This window comes from Zonotrichia albicollis, chromosome 17 (genome assembly GCF_047830755.1).
Source record: "Zonotrichia albicollis isolate bZonAlb1 chromosome 17, bZonAlb1.hap1, whole genome shotgun sequence".
In the NCBI taxonomy this organism is placed as follows: Eukaryota; Metazoa; Chordata; class Aves; order Passeriformes; family Passerellidae; genus Zonotrichia; species Zonotrichia albicollis.
The window spans coordinates 4,422,688-4,444,296 of NC_133835.1; the positions used below are offsets into that span (position 1 = coordinate 4,422,688).

The 21,609-nt window shown below is 41.8% G+C and overlaps 1 protein-coding gene across 11 annotated transcripts in view; it reads left to right on the forward strand.

Moving 5' to 3' along the window:
• Positions 1-21,609, forward strand: part of PTPRT (protein tyrosine phosphatase receptor type T) — a 477,859-nt gene that overhangs the window by 230,386 nt on the left and 225,864 nt on the right. For all 11 annotated transcript variants that reach the window (XM_074553619.1, XM_074553620.1, XM_074553627.1 and 8 more), the window contains exon 7: positions 6,114-6,407. In XM_074553619.1, the coding sequence (XP_074409720.1) occupies positions 6,114-6,407 (294 nt within the window). The remainder of the gene's footprint in view (positions 1-6,113; positions 6,408-21,609) is intronic.

The following is a 21,609-nucleotide window of genomic DNA, read 5'->3' on the forward strand; positions in this document are numbered from 1 at the left end:
TTCTGCTCATCTTTTCATTGCTGTTGTGCTGATTCTCTGGCCACTTAGCTCAGTTATTTCACATTTTCTGGCTCATTTTTACTTTCTCCTTTGCTTTTTGTACGTTAAATGTGTGCTTCCCCTGCAGACAGAAGCAGCAGCTCTTGAGGGAAAAGAAAAAGGAAAAAAGCACATTATTGTGGCAAATGAGTATTTTATATCGCAGAGCACTGAAGTCACTTATGGCTGTGTTAGTAAATCCTGTGTTGGGAAGAAGCACCAGATGGAGAGCAGTGACATGGGGTTTGTGACAGGATCCAAAGAACAGAGCTCCATCCCACAGAACAGGAATACTCACAGAGGAGAAGGTGCAAAGGTGATGTTTGCCTGCTGGGAATGCTCTGGGTGGTTTGAGTACAAACTCAAACAGTAAATGCTTTGCACCTCTGAAATCTATAAACCTCTGAAACCATTGCCCCTTGGTCTATAGGCTGTAGAAATCCTAAATCTGTCTCTTCTCTCACTTTTCTGCATTTTTTGCTTTAATTAAATATTCAGAATTAGTTCTGGTCACTTTTCCTGGGGCTCAGACTGACCACATCATTCCCTGGTGCAATTAATTCACCTGTCCAGGTGAATTAATGAATCATTTATTGCTGCTGCTGGCACACTCCTATAGCACTTGACATGTGCCACTGCTGTCAGCCTGTCACAGTACTGAGAGACACATCTGAATTTCTCTCTTAGACAAAATCTATTAGTGCAGTGTCAGCACAGTGAAATCTTCTCAGCCTAAGTATTGTAAAATCCAGGTGCCTTTTTTGTGTAATAAATGGAACTGGAAGTTTGGACCATCACTAGAAAACTAAATTTACCTGCTGCATTTATGAAGAGTGGGAAAAAACAATGCCAGTATAAATATTGACACTCAGAGCTCTGAAGACTCATTGTTATTGTATAAAACTAGAAAAGGTGCCTGTGGATGCTGCTCAGACACTCTGGCTATTGTGTAGAAAACTATATATATACTTTTTGTTCTGTGTTTTCTGCTTAAAATAATTTTGAGAAGCTTAAAATTTGGTTTCCTTGCCTTTCAGTCCCATCCTGATCATTTTGACAAGCACACTCCACAGCTGCTTGTTTAGGATGTGGTGAGAAAAGCTTTTATAATTCCCATGAGTAGGGGCATGATCAGGATCATGTTGGAAAACACAAATCCTGCTTGTCAGGGAAAGGTCTTTGAGCAGCAGCTCCCATCCTCACCTTTTCAACCCTCAAAGAATAAGAACCTCTGCGTCTCTTCTGATCTTATTTTTAGAGCCTGTGCATGTGAGAAAGCAAAACAGGGAATTGCTGCACTTGCTGATACACCAGAGTTTTGTGACATTAAGAGTTCTTTTTGTCTAAAACAGCCACAGCCCATCCCATGCCAATGAGAGTTTATGGTCACCTTATCTGTACAGTTTATCAGATGGTTTTGTTATGAAAAAGGGAGAAATTAAAAAAAAATCATATAAAATTCATAGTTTAGGAGGTGTCTCCAGCTGTTTTAAGATTGCACTTTCTGTAATGTCTTTCTTTATGGATTATTTCACAGGAGAAAGTGGTAACAGTTGTTGAGAATTTTTCTCTAGTTTATCAGTCTTCCCAGTGGTATCTTAAGCATTCATGGAGCCAGTTATTCTTCCATCATATAGAAATTGCTTAGAATTGCCTTGCTTAGAAAGCCAAGTAGAGAAATATTCCAGTAGTAGAGTAGAAACACTCTGGGATATTTGCCAAAGAGTAAAAGAGTTTTATTCCACAGCAGTTGGAAAGTAGTGTGTTAATGGAACTACAAGTGTAAGAGTTGAGGAGGTGTCTGGGTGATGCCCTTTGTCACTGTAGAATCCCAGAATGGTTTGGGTTGGAAGAGACCTTAAAATTCATCTCATTCCATCCCCTGCCATGGCGGGGACACCTCCCACTGTCCCAGGGTCCTGCCCAGCCTGGCCTTGGGCACTGCCAGGGATGCAGGGGCAGCCCCAGCTGCTCTGGGCACCCTGTGCCAGAGCCTGCCCACCCTCACAGGGAGGAATTTCTCATATCCAATCTATCCCTGTCCTCTGTCAGTTTAAAGCCATCACCCCTTGTCCTGTCACTAGGGATAATGGAATTTTAGGTGGTTCTGCAAGGAACAGATTTGGACTTGATCCTTGTGGGGCTTGAGATCCTTGGTGATTCTGTTTGGTCTGTTCTGGTCCTTTATTTAATTTTGTTTTCTCATACTCTTTGCATTACTAAAATTCATCTCATTTTAACAAGCTCTAACAGTGTTCAGCCTTCTGAGCTGCAGACAGGAGCTGTATTTTCTGTTCTAACAGGAGGAGAAAGGCACATCCCAATTCCCTTTGTGTCTGCACAACTGGAATTGGTTTTAGTTTCAATAAAATATGCCCATGGTCAAAAACTCCCCCTTTTTTTTGAGCCTGAACTGCATATGTTTTTTAGTGGGTTTTTGTTTGTTTGTTTGTTTTGGTTTTTTGGATGGGTTTGTGGGATTGTGTTTTTTGTGTTTGTTTTTTGTTGTTGTTGGTGGGTTTTTTTGGTTGGGTTTTTTTTGGTTGTTTTTAATGAGCACCCATAAACCAATTTTTCCATGCCATTCTCAACTCTGGGGTTCAGTTGGGTATCCCAGGAGCAGCAATCCAGTTCCAGATGTGCTGGTTGTTGGTTTCCTCCTCTCTGTTTGGAGAGTGGCTGGAAGGGAGCGCCAGGCAAAGCTTGAGATATAAAACAGTGTTGGGATGAAATGGGGCTTAAAATACGGTTGTTCACAATTACATGTGTACAAGGCCAATCTGTCAGCATGTTTGTTTAATCAAGGTCAAACAGAGATTTTAATTAAAATAGTGAGCTCATAACATCAGGCTGGTCATCTGTAACTGGCAAGTGGGTTTTGTAACAGAGAGAAAAAAATGTTCTCATTTATGTGCCAGTTTTGCTAAATAATGGGGAACTTGTTTAGATCACTTGCAGTAATTTGGCACAGAGTGATATTAAAAAAGTAAAAGCTTTTGTTCCAGTTGGTGCTAGTAGGAAATAATTAATTATTTTCAGTGAGGTGGGACTGATTCTTTAAAAAACTACTGGAACAGCTGCTTATTTTAGTTCCCTAAATTCAGAAAGCAGGAGCAACAGTTGAAATTTCTACTTTTATTATGTTTTACAGCACCTGTTTTTTCAGTGGTAGAGATAGGGGAAAAGAAATGGGGGAAAGAAGGGACACCACTATCACTTTTTTTCTTTTTTCTTGGTGGGGATGATTTGCATTGGGACAGAAGTAGGGAAGATGGGTGTGCTGGGTGACATCATAATTTAAATCAGTTTGGCAACCGTGGTTACTGAACTCACTACATGAGATCTTCATGTCTGCCTAGTAGGATAAACTGCTCTATTAATTAAGCTCAATCCCATAAATCTCTTCTAAGTTGCCATGAAATCCCAAAGTAACCTGTATCATGTTGCTATTGAAATCTGCAGCCCAGGAGAATGGAGTTTAATATTTCATTTGTCTTGTGTTCAGCTATGATGTGACTTGTAAGATGTAGCTTTTGCATTGGGAATAAAAAAGAACCAAATCTCTCTTTTAATTGCCTTGCACCAAGAAACAAGTAATAAACTGCTTGTGATCTATATTAATTTGATTTTTAATGAAAATGTATCCACACATGTTTCTTGAAAACCATTTTCCTGGAGAAATAACTTTGTAAGTCAAAACATAATCAGCTTGGCATTTCATATCAGAAAAAAGATTCTGGCAGGAGTAATGGAATAGTGCAGAATTAAAACAGAAACAGCCATTCCACAGAAAACATATCTGGCATCACTGATTTTTGCTCATGTTGGATACCTGCTGCAATTACAATTCAGATTGTTTTTTCTCCAGAGGTACAACACACAGCTCCTGCAGCCAGTCTCAAGGAGATGGAATGATTTGTTGTAAACAGTTAAAGGAAATGAAATCAAGCATAATTTCAGTTGATCCTTTTGTGCAACAGTTTCTTTCTCTTCACTGAGCAGATTTTAACCTGCAAGAATTATCCTGAGGGGAAAATCCAATCTTCCTCCCATCATGTGGTGCTCAAAGTCCTTTCTTCCCCTTCTCCTTGGGTCCTGGATTCTTCCAGTTCTCAAACTCTTTGAGGAATCACCTTTAGGAGAGAAGGGTTCAGAATGACTCCCACTCAACTCCAAATTTCTTGTGTTGTAACATTTATGTGTTTGTTTTTCTGCGACAGAGATCACAGGATGGTTTGGGTTGGAAGGGACATTAAAGCTCATCTCATTCCACCCCTGCCATGGCAGGGACACCTTCCACCATCCCAAGGTGCCCCAAGCCCTGTCCAGCCTGGCCTTGGGCACTGCCAGGGATGGAGCAGCCACAGCTGCTCTGGGCACCCTGTGCCGGTGTTTTAAGCCCCTGTTGATAAAAATATTCCTTTTTGTCACCTGATTTTCACAAGAGAATAGAGTTTGTGTCCTTTGGCTGAGGGCAGACCACATTAGAGTGTGGCAGAGGGAAGGGTAGGCAAGGTTAGGAAATTGCTCAGAATCTTGCAGAGTTCAGCTCAGGTTTTCAAAGCCACAAGGTGTATGCTATTCATGTGGTTTCCAGAATGAAAGTGTTATTTACACTGACAGAGAGGGGAAAAAGAATAATAAAAATCAGGCAGGCAGACAGAGCTCTGTAGCTTTTTTTTCTTTCATTTTTCTTGGTAGCTTCCATCAAAGGGAGCTGCTGAGATGTCTTTTATCAGCTTGCTTTGCTTTTTCTCACAGAGGTGGTACTCAGTAGCTGGTCCCTGCCTCCTTACACTGCTTCTCAAACACCCAGGCACTCTTCAGGTTTCATGCAGGCTTTCTTGAGTACCTTTGCCCAGGCAGTTGAGCAAACTTTGCAATCAAACACCACAGAAGGTGTTGATTCACTGTTGCCTTGGAGTTTTCTTTATTCTGAGCTGCCAAGAGCCCCACTCAGAGCCAGATCCAACAGCATCCTGGCTGCTGGGCATGGGAAGATCACTGGTGTTTAAATTTGCTAATATTGTCTCAGCCAGCGCTTTGATTAGAAAATCAACATCCTCTTGTTCTTCTCTATTTTTGGGGGATGAAGATCAGAAAATGAAGATGTGATTTCAGTTTTCCTCTTGTTGCTAATTGTGTCAAGTTAAGCATTAGAATTTGGGTGAACCACAGCACCACGATCAGTGACTGGAATATTCTGCTGTGTCGGGGCACAGGGCAGAGCAAGGGCTGTGCTGGAACACTTTGATTCATGGTTTGTGCTAAGGGTACTCAGTTGTCTATATTTAGGGTTTCTTTCCCTCACTCTCCAAGATGTTGAGTGATGTTATTCACATGTTTAAAAGAGGGAGCAAGTATAAACCTCATGATGAGGTTTATAAATGTTTATGAGGTTTATGAAGGCACTTTTAAACCAGAAAGCTGTTCTGTGGTTCCTGTATTTTCACAGGTGTTTCTTAATTGGTAACACAACCCCCAGTGCAAAGGGGCTGAAATTTAAGCACAAAAAACCCCAAGCTTGTGGTATTTTGTGAGACCTCTGTTGTAGGGAGTGAATGATGAATCTGACTCCATGTTCTTAGAAGGCTAATTTATTATTTTATGATCTGTATTATATTAAAGAATGCTATACTAAACTATACTAAATAATAGAGAAAGGATACCTACAGAAGGCTAAAAGATAATAAAGAAAACTTGTGGCTCTCTCCTCGACAGTCTGACACAGCTTGACCATGATTGGTCATTAAGTCAAACCATTTCACAGCAGAAACCAGTGAAACAATCATCTGTTGGTAAACAATGTCCAAACACATTCCAAAGCAGCAAAACACAGGAGAAGCAAATCAGAAAATTACTGTTTTCTTTTTTCTTTGAGGCTTCTCAGCTTCCCAGGAGAAAAATCCTGGGCAAAGGGATTTTTCAGAAAATATGACGATGACACAAGCCCAATTCTTTCCAGTAACAGATTAAATTCTTATGAAATATTTGGTAAATGAGAGGTTACAGAAGGTTGTTGGGATGGGAATTTGGACATTTTCTGACTCCTTGTGGTTTGTTCTTGTCCCCAGAGCCTCCCACCCCGATCGCGCCCCCGGAGCTGCTGGCCGTGGGGGCCACGTACCTGTGGATCAAACCCAACGCCAACTCCATCATCGGGGACGGGCCCATCATCCTCAAGGAGGTGGAGTACAGGACCACCACGGGCAACTGGGCAGAGACGCACATCGTGGACTCCCCCAACTACAAGCTGTGGCACCTGGACCCCGACGTGGAGTACGAGATCCGCGTGCTGCTGACGCGCCCCGGGGAAGGGGGCACGGGACCACCCGGGCCCCCCCTGACCACCAGGACCAAGTGTGCAGGTGAGGGCTCTGCTGCTGCCACTCCCTAATGGGTGCCCTGTCAATGCAAGGTGTAATTAGCCTCCTTTTGTTGGAGATGTGGGGAGAAATGCCTGTGGTTGTGCACGCAGGGGAAATGAGGGTGCAATGGCTGAACCTGCCATTGGTGATACTGCAAATGGCATCAATGTGGATATATAGGGAGTCTTTTGAAAATGGGTAATCATGTGGGTGAATTGTGGGTTCTAAGATGCAGAAGGCTGAGCCATTGCTTTAAGGGTTTGTTTTCAGACGATGCAGAAAGGGTCTTGCCATCTTACTGTGGAAAGGAGTTTGAGGAAAATGCGCACTGTGTTGTAGTAGGAATTCCCAAGCGCATTTTCTGAATTGGAGGAAGAGCTGTTGTAGAAAGTCTTTTGAAAAAAGAAAACATGGGGGTGAATTGTGGACTCCAAGATGCAGAAGGCTGAATCATTGCTTTAAGGGAGTATTTACAGAGGATGCAGAAAGGGTGTTGCCATCTTACTGTGGAAAGGAGGTTTGAGGAAAATGGGCTCTATGTTGTGGTAAGGAATTCCTGAGCATGTTCTCTGATTAGAAGGAAGAGCTGTTGTAAAAAGTCTTTTGAAAATAGGAAAACATGTGAGTGAATTGTGGACTACAAGATGCAGAAGGATGAACCATTGCTTTTTTCTTCTATACTATATTATTACTATATTCTTAAGAAACCCATAACCCCTTCCAGCCTGTCTGATACAGCTTTGACCTCATTGCTCAACCAACCAAAACACCACCACACTTTGGTAAACAAATCTCCATAACATGTTCCACATGTGCCTGGCAACAGGTGCAGCAAGTGGAGATAAGAATTGTTGAAATTCTTTCTCTGAGCTTTCTCACAGCCTTCCCCGTGGAAAATGTGTGTGCTCTCTGTGGCCAGAGAGCTCTGCCACACAGCCCTGGTGCAGGTGCTTCAGCAGGGTTCTGAGCTGATACTGGGAATTTGAACCCATCCTGGAATACTTGGTTTTGTTCCGCAGGCAGGTGTTTAAGAGCTGTTGGTTTCATGCTTGTGGTTTATCGGACAAACTCTTGCCACAGAGTGAGGCTGCTTTCTGTTGGAATAGGCAAAGAACTTTTTTTTTCTGATGAGTCCTGCAGTGAGAAAATTGTTCTTAAGACCAGGCTGTGATAACATTTTCACCTCTAAGTGCAGAACAAAATTTATATTGTTCTTGGATAGCGGATCTGCAGTGAATATTAACAAATTGATTGTGATATCAGTTTGAGTGCTCTGTGGTGAAGGAGGAAATTTTAAAAATAATAATTTTAATTATTATTATTTATTTAATTTAATAATTTATAAATAGTTTATTTAATTTTAATAGTAAATTTTTAAAATATATTTTTGTGTTCCATTTCTGCTCTCATTTCTGACAAAGGACTGTGTTCGAACACTTGCAGCTCCCTTCTTTTCTTGCTCATGTTGGAATGGATCAGTGCTGATCCAGGGGCAGAAGTAGTCCATCTTTCTTTCTAAGCCATATTGGACTTCCTGTGAAAAACTGACGGATGATGTTGCTCATGTTTCAGATATATTGGCTATTCATCCTGTTGTCATACATTAATCATTAGCCATTAAGGGAAATCAAGCCCCGTGCCTGGCAAGGGGATGAGCAAAGCACTTTTCTGCCTCACAGGGTTTTTTCCACCACACAACTTCAATTTCTTGCATTTTTGTAGTTTTTGCAAGGTCCTTACTGTGGTGTGAACAAAGAACAGGGACTAAAAGGCTTCTCTCCTTTTCCTGCAAACCCTCCTTCCCTCCCCACAACTTAGTGGTTTACAACATGTGGATTTAAGAAATGAAAACCTTATAAGAACATTCTGTTTCCTGATACTCTTTCTGATCAAACAGCAAATCTGAAGTGGAAGAAGGCATCCAGAGCACCCAAAAACATGCTAGGATGGGATTAAACAGTGCAATGTTCGTGGCAAGAACATTTCTAGCAATATCCCCTTTCTCTACCAAGAGAGGAAACCTGGCAGGCTGGCTGTGTTTTGGGTGGCACATTTATTATGAAGATAGTAAATTAGTGAATGTTTAGTGCCCCTTTGAGAATGTTTGGTTAAAAATAAATAAATCTGAGCACAAGGCCCTGACATGGAGGTGTGTGTTTGGTCCAGCACCTGTCCTTTGGTGGAACACAGATATTAAAGGCTTTGCAGCTGTGTGGAAAGCTTCAGGTGACATGGATGATGTCCTGAGCTGTTTGGCAAGCTGGCACATGTTCTGCTGCTCACTTTCTGACTTTCTTCTCCTTCCCTAGTCTGGTTAAATTCTCAGACCTCACCAGAAGTCACTGCAGGCCTGGCCTGGGACTGCATTTGCAGATGGAAATGTGTTGTGCTCAGATTTGCTCTGCCGTTGATGTGTTGTCACTTTGCAGTCACACTCTCTGCAGCAGCCAAACTTACAAACCTCTCTTCCTCTCTTCCTACCTGTTAAAAAGTCTGGGTTTGGCTTAATTGAGGAGTTAAGGTTAAAAAAAAAAAAAAAGAGTTGGCTTTGTGCTCAATATTGCCTTGTCCTGTGTCCCAGATTGCTGAGTTTTCTGCCCAGTTCAGGTATCGACTGACTCCGAGAAGGATGACGTGGATAATTTGTTCAAATTGGCAAAGCTGAGGCACTTTCTGTTTTCCATCCTATTTTACTAATGAAAATCTAACTGGAGAAGGTCATTCTGTTAATGTTAGCTGTCATACAGGCCTTGTTGAGATTGATGGTGATGGCATTTATGTTTTGTTTAGGGCACTGGGTAGGAGAAATTGTAATGATCTTGGTCTAAGCGTGGACCAGGAGGAAGGGAGAAACTTAATAGCTAAAGATGTACAATTTCACAAAATGCCAACTGAAATGATAGACAAGAAAATGCAACTCATTATTCCAATTTCCATGCGTCGTGGAACTCCTTCAAAACACCATTTTGAGGGTAATTACACAAAACTTTCACGGTGAAGATTTTCAAAAATGTGCTGAACTGAGAAAACAGCTCTGCTGCCTTGATTTTCCTGAGAGTACCTAATGAATGACATCAGGGAAAATTGAGGGGTTTTAAAATAGTTGGGGGTGAGTGAGGCTGCTTTTTTTAACGTGAATTTTTTTGGTTGTTTTATTGTTTGTCTTCACTTTTTCCTGAGCAAAAGGGAAGTACCAAACTCCTACACATTTTTGTATGTAACCGGCAGGTGATTGGAGCAGCCCAGTTTTACTGCACTGTCTGGTGTTGTGCTGTCTTTATTAAGGCCACAAATAAAGTAAGAGTAGAGAATATCACCTGTACTGGAGAAGCATTTACTTATTTAAATCTCTAGAAATCAGTGTAACAATGAACAGAAGGTGGCTGCAACCTTCTAAGAGAGGGGAAGTTAATATTCCTTGGACTGAATGCTCTGCCCAGGCTCTTTTCACATAGAGACTGTATTTTTATAATTTTTCTTTTGTTCTGAGGAGGCTGAGTAACTGCTGGCCTTCAATTCAAGCACAAGCTGCAATGAGATTCTTATCTAGAGATGAAAATGAGAAGGATTTGGGAAGAACCAGGCTTCTCTTCCACTTGAATCAACAGAAGTTCATTTACAAAGTTGCCTTTTTCTGTTTTGTTTCTTGACTGTCAGCTTTGCATCAGAGCAAAAGCATGGCCAGGATGGTCCAGCATGAGCTCAAACATCAGGACAACTCTTACAAAATAATAAGTTGCAAATTTTGATCACACTGAATGGAAGATGTCTATATGGAATTGAAAGGTTTTGGTGGTTTGTTGTGTTTTTTTTTTTAAATTAGATAAAACCCATAACATGATTATGGAAGGTCCTGCTCTAAATAAGCATAAAGAAGATTTATTAAACTGGATAATATCTAAATTTCTGTCAGTAGTGTGTGCCCAGGCATGCTACCCCACTGTTGATGCTTTCAGTGTTCTACAGGACAGCATTACTTAATTTATATTTGTCAGTAGATTTAATTAATATTTGATCTACAGAAAATAATACTGAAAATTAAATCCCACCTTACCTCCTTCAAGGAAAAGCAAACTGCTGGAAGATATGGCAAACCCTGCACAAATTATTCATTTGTTTTTTGCAGGTTTTGTGTTTTGGATTTGAGTTTGTTTTTCCATGGACTGTTCTAGGTTGTGGCTTGGGACAGGAAAGGATGGAATGACCTTGAGGCATAACCCAGTAAAGTGTCAGTCAGAGGAAGAGTTGTCAGCAGGGAATGGGGAAAAGAGAGAGATTGGCTAAGGTTAACACCAGACATGGGGTTGAAGGTTGGTTAAAGCAAAGACAGATACAAAACATTAGTGCTTATCCCCAAAATAATAGGTTGAGGAGATAACAGGATTAGAATAAAGTGTTTGAACACAGTTCCCAATAGTGCCTTGTATTCAGCACTGGTTCTCTAAGTGTGGGGTCTTTTTAGCCATCCTCTGTAGATAAACAGAGCTCTTAAAATCCTTGTTCCTTGGCCTTTGTTCACAAGTGTGTGCTTAGGGAAGCTTGAGGCTTATTTTCTTCCCTGTGCTTATTGACTATTCCTTGCCTTTTTTTATTTTTTTCTTCCTTTCTTCAGTTTCCACAGAAAGGAAGAATAGGGGGAAAGTTGTTTTTCGCTCTGGTGGATGGAAAAAAGGGAAAAGTTTGCCTTTGAGGTCATTATCCTGCAGGGAATCTTATCTGAAAACTGTTTGCTTCTAGTGGGGCAAACTCACATGAAAAACAAGGCCAAAGAGTAATATTTAAATGAATATTGATAAGGGGACAGAGTAAATACTTCCTTTGTGATCAATACTTACTCCTGTCTAAAATACTGTCTGAAAAGCTGTCTTGAACATTTATTTCATTAAAACATTATCTGATCTTCATTAGCTGTTGAGATTAAAGGAAAGGAGCCCCAGGGGGACTTTGTCTCTCTCTAAAACTGTCTGAAAAGAGATTGTGGCCAGGTGGGGATCGGGCCCTGCTGCCAGGGAACAAGTGGCAGGAAGAGAGGAAACTGCCTCAGGGTGTGTCAGGGGAGGTTTGAATTGGATATTAGGAAAAAAAATCTTACTGAAAGGGTTGTCAGGCATTGGAACAGGGCAGGGCAGTTCTCCATCCCCAGAAGGTGTGTGGATGTGAACGTGGTGGTGCTGGGTTAATGGCTGGGCTCCGATCTAAGGGAGCTTTCCCAGCCTCAGTGATTACAATTCTCTGCCTTTTTGGATGATGACAGCAGGTGATGTGGGGCTAATGGATGGATTCTGATCTTAGAGGGCTTTTCCAGCCTTGGTGACTTTATAATTCTCTGCATTTTGGCAGAGACTTGGATGTTGTTGTTGGAATTTTGGATGATGGCAACAGGCTATAAAATGACTTGTAGAATGGGGGCAGTTTTACAACCTCGTGGCTTGGAAGAATGAAACTGTTCAGTCTGACAGGAGAATTGTTTGGTAAGGAATGGGAGGGGAGAAAAAGTCCTGAGAAACTCCAACATCTCCCGCCAGAAAATACATGGCAATGACTCCTCGTGGAACAGGTTTGTGTTCATGGGAAGTTTGTCCTCATGTAAAATTCCCGTGGCTCACAGGCAGCCCCTCCCTCCAGATAACCTGCTGGAGGCTGCCTTAATCACCACAGGGTGATTTAGCGCCTGCACAAAGAGCAGTTGTCAAGATCAATACTCAATTTTTGGTGTAGGCCTAGGGAAATAAAAGTTAGTCTTAAATGATGGGGCTGAATTCGATCCTCCCCTTAAAAATAGCCCAGATACTGTGGCTGATACAAATGTAAATGATCTGAACATTCTGAGTTTGATATGGTGCTGCCAAGGAGCTGGAAAACTTTTTCCTTTGGTGGTTGTTAACAGGTGACTTTATTGCCATTAAATTTAGTGAAGTTTACCAGTAGTAAGCAGCTTTTGCCATTTTTTATTAAGGAAATAGTTCCAAATCTATAAAAATATTTCTGGTTTTTAGGTGTTAGAAAAAAGCAAGTATTTGCACACTGTTATGAAATGTATGAACTGAACAACCACAAGAATGTGCACTGAGTATGAGTTCAAAAACATTTATTTCTGCTTTAATTTTAAGGTGATATCTCCCATTAAATGGGAAACTTCCACATGTTAATGTGGAAAAATATGATTCAAGGTTGCTACGCTGCTGCCTTCATTTTTTTCCTCAAGCTTATAATAAAAAAATTAAAACTCAGATCTATAAATCAAAACATGGCACATAAAGCATATCAAGGGATTTGAAAGAGTGTTCTGTACAACTGATTTTTTGGTATTATCAAAATCACTGATTCACAGACTTAGTTAACTTGGAGCTGCTCTAAGCCTTGTACTGAAAGACACATTCATTTCCCCTATTAATATGAAATCATAACTCTTGGCTTCAGTCTCCTGTAACTTTAAATGGAGAGGGTGGGGGGAATAGAGGCTTTTATAGCTAGTGAAGGAAAATTTTATCATAGAATTCTAGAATATTCCTGAGCTGGAAGGGACCCACAGGATCACCCAGCCCTGCACAGACACCCCAAGAACTCCACCCTGGGCATCCCTGGGAGAGGTGTCCAACTCTCCTGCAGCTCTGGCAGCCTCAGGGCTGAATTTGGCTCTCTGGATCCCCAAACCCATTCCAGGGACATTCCCTACCTTGATGATCGAAACTCTGATTTCATTTCACCTCAAATAGCCCTTGGCATGTCAGCCAGAGGGATTAAGAGTTACAGAAATACAATATTCCTTCATTTTGATCCTTGATCCCCAGTTTGTGCTTGGAACCAGCCTGATAGCATTGCTGAAAGATAGAGGTTTCATCCTAAGGGATTAAATCCCTTTGCGTGCAAGATCATGATTTTTCCCTGCAAAATTGATGAAATAGATAAATATATCTTGATTTCTCTTTTATTCTTTCCCCTTCCTCACTTTTTTTTTGCTGGAGTAGAAAGACAGCATCTACCCTTTGATTAATAAGTGAAAAACGTGGGGGAAAAGGAGAAGGTGATGTATTTCTGGATGACAAATCTATTTCTGGTTTCTCTCCAAGTTACTGCTGGTTTCACACACAGAGGTGTCCCAGACAAAAATCATCTCTTTGAGGAACCAACAGGATCAAGTTATGACTTTTTTCCTGTTGTTTTTGGCAATGTGGTTGCCCTGGAAAGCCACCTTTTAGAGAATAGGGGATAGATTGGATCTGTCAATTATTTCCTGGAAAGGAATTGAAAGAAGGAGCAGCTCTGTTGTCTGAGATATAACAACAGTGACAACCTGTATGGGACAGGAAGAATCTGGGGGAGATGGAATAGAGAAAGGGAGCAGAGTGTTTTGGAGCATTTGGAGTGACTGAGGGGAATGCAGGACTTCTGAAAGGCAGACTGATGGAGCTGACAGGATCCTTGGTTGTTGAGGTACCTGGTGCTGATTCCCCAAGTTCTGGTCCTCAGGCTGGGCCCTTCCCTGTCTGGGGAGACCTTCCTGGGGTGGTTTTGTGTCAGGAAAGAGAGATGCACTGGATCTTTTTGGTCTTCAGGTTCTTGTTTATTATTGTCTTATCCAAAGTTTTGCACGCTGTCCGCACCAGGCTCAGCACGCTGGAAAAGCACCACAAAAATGGCCAACAATCTCTTGGTACAAGGTCTTTTAAAGCTAAACTGTCCAATTAAGAACTGACACCTGGATTATTTCCCCTTTTAACCCAATAACTGATTCCACAGAGCCCACAATGGGACTTTTCTGCCCAATTACAAAATGCCACCCAAACCCATGGAGAAGGAGGAAGAAGCAGCATGAAGAAGAAACCCAGGATGACACCCTGTGCCCTCCATCTTGCTGCCATCCACAACATACTAAAAACTCCAAACCCTCAATTTCTCACCAAGTGATACACCTACACTGCTCTCTATAATCTATTGCACACTTTTGTGGATTCCAGTCTATTCTGGAGTTTAGGAAACTTTCTCCATGAATGAGGGTCAAAGTCAGTGCTGCCCTGGGGGTCAGGGCACCCCAGAGCAGACACAGAAATATTCCCAGTGCCCTGGTTCCCACACTTGGTTTGGTGTGAGGCTGTGATCCATCCAGAGCTCAGGCTCTGAATTCCACATGTGGGAAAGCAGCAGCATGCAGAGGCAAGGCTGGGATTTACTGCTGGAGCACATCAGTGTGCCATAAATCTGATATTTGTTTCCAGCACTGACCAATCCCCAAACACTCCTGAGTCTCCCAAAGCCTGCCCCCCATTGCCTTTAACCATGGGACATATGGTGAGGAATTTTCTTTATCCTGATCCTTGCAGAAGATCAGCTTTTTGTCCTGGGGCCTGGGGATTGATTGCCCTTATCTTAGTCTGCATAAATACAGTTCTGAATATAAATCCAGCCACAATAGTGCTTTGGTCTGGATTTTTTTTTTTTTTTTCCGGAGGGATTTTGCTCACGATGGATTTAAATTCTAGGGATTTACTTTTTTTATCTGCAACGGCAGTTTGTTATCCAGAAATGTTTTATTTTTATTTTTATTAGGAGTAAGTCTAGTTATTCATTTGCACATCACACTGGTGTGTGAATCCTGTTGCTGTTTAATTTCATATTTTTCCAGAATGTGGTTTGTATTTAGTATTATTTTTGGAGTGGGCAGGCTGGTCAGGAAGATGACAACTTCCAGAAAGACATAAGGCTCTTATGCCAAGAACTGTTCTCACTAATGGTGGGATTTCACAACTTCTCCCAAAAGCAGGGAACCTTCCCAGCTCTTGCTTTCACACCAGCTGAATTTAGGACGCTGTTCTTTTTGATGTTTCTTGTCTCCTGAGTTCTGTCCAGGCTTCCTCCCAAACAGCTATTCTTAATCTGAAGAGGCAAAAATAGAAAAGGAGAGGGGAGAAAACAAAACAAAAGGCCTAAAACAAAACCAACAAAACCCTATTCTGTTTTGTTGGACTTAGAAAATCCTCAAGCACAGCTTGACTTTGTGGTGAGGCAGCTGAATATCTGCTCTTCCAAGAGAAAAGTTGGATGAATCAAATTTGGAGGGAATACAAACCACCTGGATTTTTGCTGCAGTTTTTCAAGGGTGTATTTCTGCAGCTTGAGGTGCTTGAGAGTGTCCAGGGAAGGGGCTGGAAAGGGGCTCAGCCTCGAGAAAAGGGGGATCGGGGGGACCTTGTGGCTCTGCACAGCTCCTGACAGGAGGGGACAGCCAGGTGAGGGTTGGGGACAGAGACAGGAGGAGAGGGAACGGCCTCAGGCTGGGCCAGGGGAGGGTCAGCTTGGACAAGAGGAGGAATTTCTTCCTGGAAAGGATGGATCAGGCAGGTTGGACAGCAGGAGGAGTTTCTCCATGGAAAGGATGACAGGCATTGTCAGGGGCTGACCAAGGAGTGGTGGAGTCTCCAGTCCTGGAGGTGTCCAAGGAGCACCCAGGTGTTGCACTCAGTGCTCTGGGGTGGGGATTGGTCACAGGCTGGACTTGATGAACTTGGAGGTCTTTTCCAACCTCCGTGATTCTGTGTGAATGTGCTGGGCTCACATGAAGGCTCTGTACAAAGTCACTGATAGGACAGGCCCATATTGTATTTGCAGGGAATGTCCCAATGAAGGCAGGAATGATGAATCTGACTCCATGTTCTCAGAAGGCTAATTCATTATTTTATGATACTATACTATATTCAAGAATCCTTTCTGTATTCTTTAGTATAGTATAGTATACTTACTGAATGCTAAAAAGATAATAATGAAACCTCCTGATTCTCTCCAGAGTCCTGACCCAGCTTGGCCCTGATTGGCCAAAGAGTGAAAACAACTCCCAGCAGAATGCAATGGAACAATCACCTGTGGGTAAACAATCTCCAAACACATTCCACATGTGAGCACAACACAGGGGAGGCAAATGAGAGAAAAATTGTTTTCCTTCCCCAGGAGGAAAATTCAGGACGAAGGGATTTTTCCAGAGAATGTGAATGCCACAGTGACCCATGGATGATTCCAGATTCTCAGGACTGGAGCCTGGACACAAGTGGTGCCCAGAGACACCAAATCAAAATTGCCTGAGCTGCTGTGTTACCCAGCCAGCCTGGCATAAGCAGGGAGCTGGGTTCTTTGTGCACAACACAATGGTGGTTGAGTTTACTTGTGTGCTTTTGGGTAATTGTGTGATTCCTCTTTTCAGCTCTCTTAACAAAATTGTGCAGGGAGGGAAGCAACATAAGCAGATATTTGATGTGTTAATAACTTCTTCCTTGCTTGCTTGTGCAGCTTCATTTCAGCATTCTCAGTTTAAGGGTTTCTCTAGTGTGGGCCTAAAAATGTGACTTCTTGGCTCATGCAAACCTGGCACTGCTGTGCCCAAGTCAGCATTTTATACCCACTGAAAATCTGCCCCACCACTTGCAAAAACAGGCCAAGCATTTTTCCTCAATTGTCACTCAGTCCCCCTGCTAAAAGCAATTTTATTTAAATTGCATGGTGTCTTTTAGTCTTCAGTTAAGAGGCATCTTTCATCAAATCTCATCCCTTATTACCATGTTATTACTGCCTCTGTTGGCTTGCCGAGGGTGCGCGAGATGATCGCTTCCAGCTGTGGCTTTATCCCAGCGTGAAAAGCCCAGCCAGGGGGAGGGAGCTGGGCGAGGAGGATGCTGTGGATGTGCTCCCATTGAGCTGGGGCTCAGGAGGACCAGAGGGAGGTGCCTTTGCCTCCTCTGTGCCATAACTCATCCCGGGAACCAATGAAAGCCCCGTCCTTGCAAAGCATCCATTCAGGATTTGCATAGTCGTGATCCCATCTTTGTCCTTTGGGACAAGTGTTGCTTCCTGCTTGTGTTTCTCTGTTGTTGCTTTTCCAAAGGCAGCTGAAACATAAATGATTTTCATTTTCAAACGTGGTTTTAATACACACAAGTATTGAAAAGCACTCAAATAATAAGAGATGCTGAGACTCTATACGCTGGAAGTGGCCAATTTTAAACGTTTCAAAGAATAAAATGCACATTAATTGGCTTTCATGGATGCTTTAACATGGAGTACAAAAGCCAGGCAGAGGCAAAATGGAAGAGAGCACTACATTTTTACCATGCTAAGGCTTTTAACCCTGAGGCATTTGCAAGACATTTAGGAACAGAGCTCTTCCTCACATGTTTAGCTGTTTTACATTTTGTCATAAATATTTTACCCTTTAATTTTTCCCCAGTGGACTCTGAAATGTTGAGATGAACATGACTTCTCGTTTAACACTTGGCAGTTCATCCAGATGAGCAGGGCTTTTGCACAGCTGGGGGACAAAAGGAAGAGGCAGCTTGGTGTCTTAAATCGTGCTGCAGAACCAGCAGATGGAGCATGAGAGTGCAAAACCCGGCTGGCAATGCTGTGTCTGTCTGTCTGTGCACCACCACGTTGCATTTTTGTATTGTTTGAGGTTGAAAATGGACTTTTAAAAGTCATTTTTAGCCATTTGTTCGGTCCATGAGCATTTCTGCTGCCTGTTAAAGGCAGTTCCTGAACATGACAAACCCAGAGCAGATCTCTCATTCCCTTTGGGGAGTTCTGGGGTCCCTTCACAGCTCCCATTACACTGGTGAAAAACAAACACCCCAAACCTGCCCAGGCTGTGGATTTGTGAGCCAGCTGATTGCCATGGCCTTGGGACTGGATTGCAGTTTTTATACTTAGCCGCCTTTTTAATTATTTGTTATTCAGCTGAGTGTAGTGAGGAAAAGGAAGTGCTTTCAACTCCTTTTAACTTATTTTTGTTTTTTAGTTTCATAAGCTAAAAGCTTAAAAGCTTTGGACTTTTATTTATTTAATTTGTTTTTCTTTAGCTGTTTATTTTTTTTAAATGTGAAGCAGTGGAATATTTTATGACTTCAGAAATAACACTGAAGTACAAACCATAGCTGTGACTGCATCAAAGTACTCCAATGTTGCTGGGGAGACTTAGAGGCCTGAGCATCCAAATCAGCCTGACAGTTGTGATTATAATGTATTTTGCTCAAGATCCACAAATCCTCATTTCAGCTGCCAATAATCCTTCAAATTATTAAACTAAAGTCTTGGTGCAGGGACCATCAGAAGGGGGTTGAAAATGAGACCACAACTCGCAAGATAACAAAATCTGAAAGCCTGAACATCATCATTTCTTCCCTGTGGCACTTGGAGATGTTTCCTAGCATTCCCTAGAAAATAAAAAAACAACCAGGAGGGAAGTAGGTCTTAAAAATAGATCCAAAGCACCAGAAATTGTTTTGTTCATTAATGAATTTTAACAAAAAAATCTTTGGTGAGCCTGGGAGATTAGATCATGTATCAAGGAACTCCACCACTTAGAAGATAAAGCCTTCAAGTGATAACTGTATTTAAGAACATTTTTAATAGGAAGATAAGCTGTTGGCATCAAGTTGGCTGTTTGAACAGAGGAGGGGCTGAGGCAGAGGAGTGGGAAGCTGAATTTAAGACAAGGAATGCTGCATCAAAGGCAATGCTATGTATGAATTTCTGCATTTGTGTAAAAACAGTTCTTCACAGTTGGTTTGATCCCCTTCAGATGGATTAGTTTTTAACATGCTATAGGAGTAAATCTTTCCACTTGCTGCTCTATAGGTCCCTTTGGTATAGTGTTTATGTTTACATTCATAACACATTTCTCTGTATAAAGATCCACACAATTCTTTTTCCTGGACAGAAAGAATCCTATTTCATTAGAGAAACTGTGCCTGAAAGCAACTCTAGAGCTGTGATGGTTTTTCATTTTATATGGATTTAAAACTGTCTTTTGGCAGCTCAGACAAAGCAGTTGCTGCTCTAAGATTGCATAAATGTCTTTTGAGTTGTTGTCTGAGAGGTGCCATAGATTAAAATCCACATCTGAAGTGCTAAATTTTCATTATATAATTTGCTCTGTGGTGATGGAAGGGGTTTCAGGTGATAAGAGTTAAGTTTCTTGTAAACACTGATTCCCATCACATCTCAGAGAGTGCATCATCTTTTCCTTCAAAATCAGACAAGGCACAAGTTTCAGGTGTAAAACTTCCCTTGCCTTTGTGAAAGCTCAGCTTTTCTGGTTGTGCTCTTTATCTTACTCTTCCAAAAAACCCAGGAACCACAGAGTTAAAAGATGAACTTTGCAGTACCTGACACAAAATCTGCAGAGTGAAACTGAATTTTGTATCTGCTTTTGTTGTTCCCATTTCTGTTCTGAAGCTGTTTTCAATAGTTGTTGCTTCCAATTAATGTTGTGTATGTGAACTCCAGACAGGCACCTTCTGCCAGCCTTCTCCTGTCTAGGAGAGGCAATTCAGAGCTTTCCCCTGATCCAGCTGGCACAGCAGAGCAAATATTTACTTATTTTCAAACAGAAAGCAAATAGCTCAGTGTGAAAGAGTTGGAAGCAGGCTCTGTGCAAACAGGTGCTTCATATTATATTGGTGTGTTCTGCTGAAACCTCAACAGGCTTTTAGAGAGAATTTTCCCCTGGCACTCGTGGGATTGGGGCTCACAGGTTGGTGTCAGCACTCCTGGGGCTTCAGGCTTGGTTAATTAATTTGTATGAGTGATAGTTTGTGTGTCCCTATTTGTCTCTGCCTGTCCCAGTGTAAAAGATGCTTATAATAAGAAATAATCTCCCAAATTGTTTGTGGTGGCCTGTGCTAGAAGGAACATTACCTTGTTGAAGTCCTCTTTAGGCTGTAGGAGCTGAATGCACAATTCTGGCCTTTTGTCTGTCCCTTGGCACTGAAATGCTCAGGAATTTTAAAAACAAGTGCTGGTTACTGATAGAGGGGAGGGCAGAGCATTGTCTGTGCTCCAGATGTGTTAAGCAAAGGTAACAGCATTAAAGGTACAATGTCAGAACATTAAAATAAAAATAAGAGGAGGAATATTTTTATTTTATAGCAAAATCTCTCAAATTGTTTTCAAGCAGCGCTGTTTGCTGGGGTGTGTGTTTTCTGTTCTAAATTGCTTTAATGCTGTTGAGTTTCTTTGTTTGGGGGAAAAGGTCTGGTTTTTGTGGGTTTTTTTTCTGGTTAGAGCAATTTGGGCTAAAATATTTGCACTGCATTACCTTAATTTTGATCAGTGAAGAAGTGTGTTGGTCCTTAAACCACAATATTCCAGCAGCAATCAGGTCCTGTGGCCACCTCCTCTTATTTGCAACACAGGGCTCTGAATTATCCACCTTTTGCCTTATTTATCACAGGATGGGTTTGGTTGGAAGGGACTTTAAAGCTCATTTTGTTCCACCCCCTGCCATGGGCAGGGACACCTTCTACTGTCCCAAGGTGCTCCAAGCCCTGCCCAGCCTGGCCTTGGGCACTGCCAGGGATTGGACTGTCACCAAAAAGACCCAAAAATTCCAATGTGAATTTGTGTCAGAGAGCTTTGTCCACACACTTCTGGAACTCTGGTGGGCTTTTATTCATGTTTATTCAGCTTGTCAGGGCCGTGTCTACCATGAAGAATCTAGAGTATGCCTGGCACAGAATCCTTTTTTTTTTATCTTTACAATGCTCTGTTTTTCATGGCAGCTGTCTAGAGGCTCATCCTCCACAACTGTGCCCAAGAATTTGTTCCACTTAGAAGCTGATGATGTTAAGGGGAAGCAGGAGGAGTTGTAGAAACTCAGAATATACCTGGATCTCAATTTTTCAATGACAAGATAATTATTAGAATCTATATATGTTCTGTGCAATGTACTCTTTGTCCACCAAAAATAACTGAAGGCTGTCTGACCTGCTTGTGACACAGACATGCTGAACATTGCTTTTGTGCAAAAATGGAATTTTCTGCCCAAAAGTTCTTTCCTGTGAAGTCATCACTTGATGAGGTTGGTGGGAAAGGGATGAATCTTTATTTAAATTTTGCCAGAGTACTCACGCTCCATAAACAGCAATATCTGGAAGAAATGTGTGACGGTGTTCACAGGGGTCTCAGGTTGAGGGAAGAGATGAGGATCTGACTCCATGTTTCAGAAGGCTGATTTATTATTTTATTATATATATTGCATTAAAACTTTAATAAAATAATAGAAGAAAGGATTTCATCAGAAGGCTAGCAAAGAATAGAAAAAGAAGGAATGATAACAAAGGTTTAGGGCTCAGCTCTCTGTCCAAGCCAGCTGACTGTGATTGGCCATTAATTAGAAACAACCACATGAGACCAATCCCAGATGCACCTGTTGCATTCC